The sequence below is a fragment of the Lampris incognitus genome, chromosome 15 (assembly GCF_029633865.1).
Source record: "Lampris incognitus isolate fLamInc1 chromosome 15, fLamInc1.hap2, whole genome shotgun sequence".
NCBI lineage: Eukaryota > Metazoa > Chordata > Actinopteri > Lampriformes > Lampridae > Lampris > Lampris incognitus.
Genome location: NC_079225.1, coordinates 44,969,929 through 44,979,350, shown reverse-complemented (window position 1 = coordinate 44,979,350; position 9,422 = coordinate 44,969,929). Strand labels below are relative to the sequence as shown.

The following is a 9,422-nucleotide window of genomic DNA, read 5'->3' as shown; positions in this document are numbered from 1 at the left end:
TGTTTGGTCTGCATGTGTGTATATCTTGTACTGTGTTTGGTCTGCATGTGTGTATATCTTATACTGTGTTTGGTCTGCATGTGTGTATATCTTGTACTGTGTTTGGTCTGCATGTGTGTATATCTTGTACTGTGTTTGGTCTGCATGTGTGTATATCTTATACTGTGTTTGGTCTGCATGTGTGTATATCTTATACTGTGTTTGGTCTGCATGTGTGTATATCTTATACTGTGTTTGGTCTGCATGTGTGTATATCTTGTACTGTGTTTGGTCTTCATGTGTGTATATCTTATACTGTGTTTGGTCTGCATGTGTGTATATCTTGTACTGTGTTTGGTCTGCATGTGTGTATATCTTATACTGTGTTTGGTCTGCATGTGTGTATATCTTGTACTGTGTTTGGTCTGCATGTGTGTATATCTTGTACTGTGTTTGGTCTGCATGTGTGTATATCTTGTACTGTGTTTGGTCTGCATGTGTGTATATCTTGTACTGTGTTTGTGTGTATATCTTGTACTGTGTTTGTGTGTTTGTGTTGCAGCGTCTGGTGAAGCCACAGCCCTCATTTCATTTTAACACGTGCCTGCACTTTGTTTTTAATGACACTAAATTGAATTGAATTGTTTTTGATTTGATGTTGTTTTCAATAAAGTTTATATATATTTAAAAAAAAAACCTACTGACGGTAAATAAAGTTTGTTGGGTGTTTGGGGGCGGGAACCGGTAATCTTAGCCCCGCCTCCAACACCGCCCCGCGCGCAGACCGGAGAGAGGGGAGAGAGAGAAGTAGGGAGAGAGAAGTAGGGAGAGAAGGAGGGCGAGAGAGAGAAGGAGACAGAGGAAAGGAGAACGAGCGAGAGGGAGACAGAGAAGGAGAGAGAGAGAGAGCGAGAGAGAAGGAGAGCGAGGGTGAGGGGAGAGCGAGAGGGGGAGAGAGAGAGAGAAGGAGAGAGAGAAGTAGGGAGAAAGATAGAGAAAGAGACAGAGGAAAGGAGAACGAGCGAGAGGGAGAGAGAGAGAGAAGGAGAGAGAGAGAGAGGAGGGAGAGAGAGAGAGAGAGGAGGGAGAGAGAGAGAGGAGGGAGAGAGAGAGAGGAGAGAGAGAGAGAGGAGAGCGAGGGAGGGGAGAGCGAGAGGACGGCGTGTTTCCAGCCCTCAGATGGTGGTGGTCTACAGAAAAGTCAGATGGACTAGCCTGCTCTGAGCGGGTTCTGAGCGTGTTCTGAGCGGGTTCTGCAGAGTCCAGTGTGGAAATGGAGCCTGTGACCAGATGGACCCCGCAGCAAGTGGCGGACTGGATGAGAGGTACGACCCGTTTCCCACGCAAACACCCCCCAACTCGTCACTCCCCGTGTTTTTGAAGTTGGCTCCAAAGTCCGGTTAAAATGCCTGCGGTTATGTTGACTCGGTTCTGACAGTCCGAACGATTCCTAGTCCGGATCCAAGAGAGAACGCGTCATGGAGTCGGGATTAATGGAGTCTGAAGGTGTAGTTGGGTTAGACATTGATCGCTGTGCCCGGGGCAGAAAGCGGAGTATGAGCACAGGATCCGCTGAGGTGGTAGTTCGGCGCACGAGGACCGAGGAGGGAGTTCTCATTTTAAACATCTGTACGCGCGCGCCACTTCAGAGCAGATGTGTATGTCGGCATGCGGCGTCGGACTGCGGGGTTCTCCGGAGAAGGCTCTAGAGGCTTTCTAGGTATCGGTCAGCTCGGCAACGTGCGCGAGCAGAGAGGAAGCGGACAGGATGGACTCGTCGGGTAGCGCGCGTTGTCAGTCGGTGCTGAATTACGGCGCGTGGCTTGTTGATTCTTTCTCGTTTCTCGTGCCGCTGCACGTGTGAGTTGTTGAGTGACGGACCGACCCACAGACCATCTCGTCTGTTGCGTATTCGTGCGCGAGTAAGGGGCAGGCGACATGAGAGTTTCTCCTCCCTGCTCCTCCTCGGCCATGGAGCGCGTACCCCCGAGTTGTGTTCGCTCGCGGACGGCTCGCGGCGCGTCGCCGTGAGCGGAAGAAATGGCAACGATGTGAACCCAAACGACCCTGCTGCCGGTCTCCGGAGCAGTCCTCCTCCTCCTCCTCCTCCTCCTCCGGAGGGGTTACACGGGAAACCTGTCTGCTCAGTAAACCGCTGCTGCTGGTCTGTTTAACCAGCTGCAAAACAAGCTGCAGCTTTTAATGGACCTGTGAGTGATTGATTGATTGATTGATTGGTTGATTGATTGATTGATTGATTGATTGATTGACAGGGAAATGCTGCTGGTTTTGGGGGTTTGTAGATCTCCAGGGTGAAGGCAGTCATCCTGGACCGCACAGTATCTTCTGAAGCTCACATCCACAATGTCACTCGGTCCGCATACCTCCACCTACACAATATTGATCGTCTCCGCCAGTCACTTCCACCTACCAGCACCGCCACACTCACCCACACCCTGGTTACATCCCGTACTGACTACAGCAGTTCTGTCCTCTTTGGTCCTCCCCTCGAGTGTCTTCGTGAACTTCAGCTGCCCGGATCAGTACCAGAACTCCTTCCATAGATCACATCACTCCTGTTCTGCAGCAGCTCCCCTGGCTCCCTGTTAGATACCCTACTGACTTCAAGATCCTGCTCCTCACCTTTAAGGCCCTTAATAACCCAGCTCCTCCATATCTTTCTGAACTCCTTCATATCCACACGCCCTCCTCTTCTGCTCTCCAACTCACTACACCACCGGCCCGCTGGACCACCATGGGGTCTAGAGCCTTCAGTCGTTCTGCCCCCCCACCTATGGACCTCTCTCCCACAAGACCTTCACAACACCGACTCTCTTTCAACCTTCACCTCCCGTCTCAAAACCCACCTTTTCACCCTGGCGTAGTCAGTCTGCTCCACGCTGCACTGAGTTGTGTGCAGATGATGATTTTGTATCATCTGTTGTGTTAACTTCTTATTGTCTACTACCCTGCTTTGTTCTGACTTTAGGCTGTCTGATGCAGTGCTGCTGGTTTTTACTGTCTTCTGTAAGGTGTCCTTGAGTGCTCTGACAGGAGCCCACAAATATCATGCATTATTATTATTATGATTATTGTTATTATCCTTTTCCTGTTGATCGGGTGGTGTTTGGCATCTGGGTGGAGTTTGCTGGGGCTCATGTAGACCGTGTGTGCAGGTGCTAACCTGTGCCGTTCATATACTACATCCTCTGCAGTGTGTTCGGCAGTGAGAGACGGCTGGATGAGCGTTAGCAAGCGGGCCCCTCCGCACCTGCTGGATCAGCACCGAGGGCCCGAGGTTCTGCATGCCGTCCGGCCGGTGGCCGGGCTTGAAGCGTTTTCCCTCCACGCTTGACCGGGTCGCTGCCAACCCGCGACACATCGGCGGCCTCAGTGGGTTTCTGACCCGCGGTCCTGCGAACTGCTGCCGGACTACCGGCCAGATTCTAAATTAAGCCGAGACTTGAACCCGTTTAACACGCAGAACGCTTCCTCTGACGGAGCCGAGAAACGGGAAACCGCTAAGATGGACTGACCGGCGGCGGGCGTGTTGTCCCCCCGGTCACGTTGAGCCGAGCCAGCTTTGGGTTTTCATGAAAATACCCAATGTGTCTCACCCTGATCTCACCGACTACTGGTCTTAACCAATAGCGACGCCGTTTATGCTTAGCAGCTGTCATTCCAAACGGGTCGTTTCGACCCAAACAGAACACGAGGGCGAAGAGCACCCCAGATGCATTCTGGGTAAAGGCGTGATACCTGCAGAGGACGTGAGAGTGTGTCTTCTGATGGCGTCTCGGTCTTGTCGGGATGTGCTGCTGGGAGACAGCAGATCTCCACCCTCCGGCCGGCCGCTCGCATCCCGGTGCAGCAGCAGCGGGCACTTTAACAGCCGACCCAGCAGGGCGGCTTCACAAAGGTCGCCTCCCGCCGTGCACGGGGTCAGAAGGTCACCGTGACAACTGTCCGTCACAGCTGCATCACACGGGGTTGGAGGCCACGCTGACGTGAACCGCAGATGTGTCGGTGGATCCTGCTGTTGTGTTTACCAGGTGGTGTGTGTCTGCAGAGAGGGGGTGTTGCCTCCGGTGACGGGCTGTGTGTGTCTGTGTGTGTGTGTGTGTGTGTTTACTCAGCTAGCACGACTCAAGCTGAGCTTTTTTTTTCTTTCACCGGCGTTTCCAAGTGGCCACGTTAAAATACCTCGGCTGTTTGACTTGGCGTTGGTTCCCACGGCGCCGCAGCAGCAGCAGCAGCAGCAGCAGCAGCAGCAGCAGCCCCCCCCCCCCCCCTGCACGTCTCTCCGCTCTCGCGTCACACCAGCTTCACTTTGACCTCCAAGAAAAGAAACCGACATGCTGCAGTTTTCTCTGTTGCTCTGCATGGCATCAGTGCAGACATATAGACAACATGTAGAGTTTACCGGTCTGCACCAGTAGAGTTTACCAGTCTGCACCAGTAGATCTTACCAGTCTGCACCAGTAGAGTTTACCAGTCTAAACCATTAGATCGTACCAGTCTGCACCAGTAGAGTTTACCAGTCTACACCATTAGATCTTACCAGTCTGCACCAGTAGAGTTTACCAGTCTGCACCAGTAGAGTTTACCACTCTACACCAGTAGAGTTTACCAGTCTAGATCTTACCAGTCTGCACCAGTAGAGTTTACCAGTCTAAACCATTAGATCTTACCAGTCTGCACCAGTAGAGTTTACCAGTCTAGATCTTACCAGTCTGCACCAGTAGAGCTTACCATTCTACACCAGTAGATCTTACCAGTCTGCACCAGTAGATCTTACCAGTCCACACCAGTAGAGTTTACCAGTCTGCACCAGTAGATCTTACCAGTCTGCACCAGTAGAGTTTACCAGTCTACACCAGTAGAGTTTACCAGTCTGCACCAGTAGAGTTTACCGGTCCTAACCATTAGATCTTACCACTCTACACCAGTAGAGTTTACCAGTCTGCACCAGTAGAGTTTACCAGTCTGCACCAGTAGATCTTACCAGTCTACACCAGTAGAGTTTACCAGTCTGCACCATTAGATCTTACCAGTCTGCACCAGTAGAGTTTACCAGTCTGCACCAGTAGAGTTTACCAGTCTAAACCATTAGATCGTACCAGTCTCCACCAGTAGAGTTTACCAGTCTAGATCTTACCAGTCTGCACCAGTAGAGCTTACCAGTCTACACCAGTAGATCTTACCAGTCTGCACCAGTAGATCTTACCAGTCCACACCAGTAGAGTTTGCCAGTCTGCACCAGTAGAGTTTACCAGTCTAAACCATTAGAGTTTATCAGTCTACACCAGTAGAGTTTACCAGTCTGCACCATTAGAGTTTATCAGTCTACACCAGTAGAGTTTACCTGTCTGCACCAGTAGAGTTTGCCAGTCTGCACCAGTAGAGCTTACCAGTCTGCACCAGTAGAGTTTACCAGTATACACCAGTAGAGTTTACCAGTCTGCACCAGTAGAGCTTACCAGTCTACACCATTAGAGCTTACCAGTCTGCACCAGTAGATCTTACCAGTCTGTACCAGTAGATCTTACCAGTCTGCACCAGTAGAGTTTGCCAGTCTACACCAGTAGAGTTTACCAGGAGATTTCACTAATAGATTTTAGAAGTGCATGCTCATTACACAGCAGGGTTCAAACTGTAGGGGGATTTGGAGGGTCTAAGCACCCCTGAATGACCATTTGGTTGATTTCTGTCTGAATAAATATACTTCCTGTCTGAATACATATACTTCCTGTCTGAATACATATACTTCCTGTCTGAATACGTATACTTCCTGAGTGAGGGGCGCCGGCCAAACCACACCTTATGCAAGGCCTCAGACTTGTGGCGAGCAGGTGACCTGAGGCTGCTGTCTGACTGGTTTCTTCGGGTTTTCCAGGGGGCGCAGTTCTGTGCTGCCCCAGACACGCCCACTTTTACCGGCAGTGAATTGGTATTGCTTTACTGGTTTTTGATGTGATTGGACAATCAATTCTTGTGGCTGTCAATCATGTTCAGACCCACCACCACGCTTCGTCTCAACTGTCAATCATCCACCGTCTACGAGCCCTGATAAGATCTACAGGCCACACGGTCCTTCCTAATACCTCTGTGACTGTGTGGACACTAAAGCAGCTGTGAGGTGTGCTGCACCAAGCTAAATCGCGCCCCCCCCCCGAAATGTTTAACACCAACCGCCACTGGGCTGTTTCCATCATCGAGCCACATGCCTTCAGCCGACCCGTGTGTCCTCCATCTCTTGTGTTACTCGAGGCCGTGGCGAGGAGGTAAAGACAGACACGGTGGGTTGTTGGAATGGGCTCGGCGTGTGAAGACTCGCCCTACATATTTCTCCCCGCCGGTGACAACGCTGACGCTCGCACCGCCGCTAGAGATCCAGAGACAACATGTGTCTGTTGCTCTCCTCTCGCTTCTTTCACACCCGGGCCCCGAGAGAAGAACGAGTTTGAACGGATCACATGACGCGGTACAACCGCTTCAGCAGCTGCTGCGGAGTAAAGAAACGTCCGGATGCAGAATCGGTGCGAGTGCCGCGTGTCAGGAAGGCTGCTGCTTCTGGAGACTTCCAGGGCAAGAAACGTCGCTGGTTCATCCACTCAGTTGTCCCGGTTGTTGGTTGGTTTGTTTGTTTGTTTATGGATTTCCCCCCCCCCTTTTTCTCCCCAATTGTACTGGGCCAATCACCGTCCCGGTCTCTGCTCCACCCCCCTCTGCTGATCCGGGGAGGGCTGCAGACCACCACATGCCTCCTCCCATACATGTGGAGTCACCAGCCGCTTCTTTTCACCTGACAGTGAGGAGTTTCACCAGGGGGACGGAGCGCGTGGGAGGATCACGCTCTTCCGTCCAGTTCCCCCTCCCGAACAGGCGCCCTGATCGACCAGAGGGGGCGCTAGTGCAGCGACCAGGACACGCACCCGCATCCAGCTTCCCACCCGCAGACACGGCCCATTGTGTCTGTAGGGACGCCCGACCAAGCCGGAGGTAACACGGGGATTCGAACCGGCGATCCCCGTGTTGGGAGGCAACGGAACAGACCGCCACGCCACCCGGACGGCCCACAAGTCACTTTTTTAACCTTGTTACAGTTGAATGAGAACCGTCAAAACCCCAACCTGACCTTGCCTGCTTGACTCCCGCTCGCATACGATCAGGAGCCGCCGCCGCCGCCATGTTTTCACGGCTGGGTGTGAACTGCTGCTGCTCCTCCGTCATGGAGGCGTTGTTTTCCGTTGCGGGTCAGGGAGGTCAGAAGAGACTCGGTGACCCGGGACGTCCCTGTTTTCAGTGAGACGTTCAGAGCAGGATGCAGTTTGTGAGGAGACGGGTCAGTTGTAAAGTTCGGAGACGCTGTCCGTCTCCACAAATACCCACAGTGCAAAGGGGCTGCTGTTTCCAACGCCGTCTGTCTGGACCGAATCCCAGTGAGCCGAGCCGGGCGGTCTGGCCGGGCGAGAGAGGCCGCGTTGAGGAGGGAGTCCCTGCGTTTGCATTGGGCGGTTCAGAGCTCATCATTCAACTGGGCTGTTTGTTCTGAGGGAGGGGGGTTCAAACCGACATCCTGGAGGCTCTTCCTGGTCCGCGGAGCCAGGCACCATGTTCATTCTGAATCTGCGTGGGTTTCCTCCGGGGGCTCCGGTTTCCTCCCACAGTCCCAAGAAAGGAGTGAATGTGTGTGTGGACCCTGGGACGGCCTGTCCAGGGTGTCCCCCCCCCCCGCCTGCCGCCCAGTGGCTGCTGGGATAGAATCCAACATCCCCGCCACCCTGAGGGCAGGATAGGTGGGTTGGGTGGATGGATGGATAGATGGATAGATGGATGGATAGATGGATGGGTGGATGGATGGATAGATGGATAGATGGATGGATAGATGGATAGATGGATAGATGGATGGATGGATGGATGGATGGATGGATGGATGGATGGATGGATAGATGGATAGATGGGTGGATAGATGGATAGATGGATAGATGGAAGGATAGATGGATAGATGGAAGGATAGATGGATAGATGGATAGATGGAAGGATGGATAGATGGATGGATAGATGGAAGGATGGATGGATGATAGATGGATAGATGATAGATGGATGGATAGATGGAAGGATGGATGGATAGATGATAGATGGATGGATGGAAGGATGGATGGATAGATGATAGATGGATGGATGGATGGATGGATAGATGGATGGATGGATGGATGGATGGATGGATGGATGGATGGATGGATGGATGAATAGATGGATGGATGGGTGGATAGATGGATAGATGGATGGATGGATGGAAGGATGGATGGATGGGTGGATAGATGGATGGATGGAAGGGTGGATGGAAGGATGGATGGAAGGAAGCAGATTTGTGCAGTGAACGACGGGGTAAAGCGTGACGTGTTTCGTGGAGCCGGTCAGCGGCCTGCGTCCCGGATGCCGGTGGACTTGGTTGTGGGTCGGTCTTCATTTCACTCCCTTTAAAGCCCCAACGAGCAGCATTTGTCGGTTGCGGTGTGCAAACACACCGTTCAAAGTCGGCCCCGCCTCCCCGGCCCGACGTCACCGGGAGGACACGCCCCCTGACGGCAGTCTCCGGAACACCTCCCGGTGTACAGGCCGACCCCGCGTCGCTCTTCATCCCCATCCTCCTCTTCAGTGCTCGCCAGCGGGGGAAATTGCTGTCGTTAATGCGGCTGTGTGTGTGTGTGTTTTCCTGTGATTTTGAATAATTCATCATGAGGCAGGTCAGCTGACGAAGGTCATGACCTCGTCGTTCAGCCAATCGGAGAGCGGGACAGTGGTCTGAACGTAGTTCACGGCTGGACAAAACCACGTGAGGAGTTTCTGTATTCGGTTCATTTGAGTTTCCCGAGCTATCGGACCACCGGCTTCCTGTTTCCTCCACCACACGACCCCCCCCACCCACCTCCACCCCCCATCCCCACCCCAGCCGAGTTCCTCAGAAGCGACGCGGCGTTCCCTGTTTAAAGTGAATCACAGGAAGCGCCCCAGTTCGCTCCGCTCAGCGCCTCCTTCCTCTTTCACTGAAAACACTTCTCCCACAACTTCCGGTCAGAACTTCCCGCCCGCGTCTGTCTTCGCTTTCTGTCCTGGCTTGTGGTGAAGTCCTCCATAGCAACACACAGCCCGTCTTCCATAGCAACACACAGCCCGTCCTCCATAGCAACACACAGCCCGTCCTCCATGGCAACACACAGCCCGTCCTCCATGGTAACACACAGCCCCGTCCTCCATGATAACACACAGCCCGTCCTCCATGGCAACACACAGCCCGTCCTCCATGGTAACACACAGCCCGTCCTCCATAGCAACACACAGCCCGTCCTCTATGGTAACACACAGCCCGTCCTCCATGGTAACACACAGCCCGTCCTCCATAGCAACACACAGCCCATCCTCCATAGCAACACACAACC

At 53.0% G+C, this 9,422-nt stretch overlaps 1 protein-coding gene across 2 annotated transcripts in view; it reads left to right on the top strand.

The window, feature by feature from the left end:
* The first annotated feature begins 1,052 nt into the window (after positions 1-1,052).
* Positions 1,053-9,422, top strand: part of cnksr3 (cnksr family member 3) — a 72,264-nt gene continuing 63,894 nt past the window's right edge. For both annotated transcript variants that reach the window (XM_056294660.1, XM_056294659.1), the window contains exon 1: positions 1,053-1,304. In XM_056294660.1, coding sequence (XP_056150635.1) covers positions 1,253-1,304 — 52 coding nt within the window. In that variant the 5' untranslated portion in view covers positions 1,053-1,252. The remainder of the gene's footprint in view (positions 1,305-9,422) is intronic.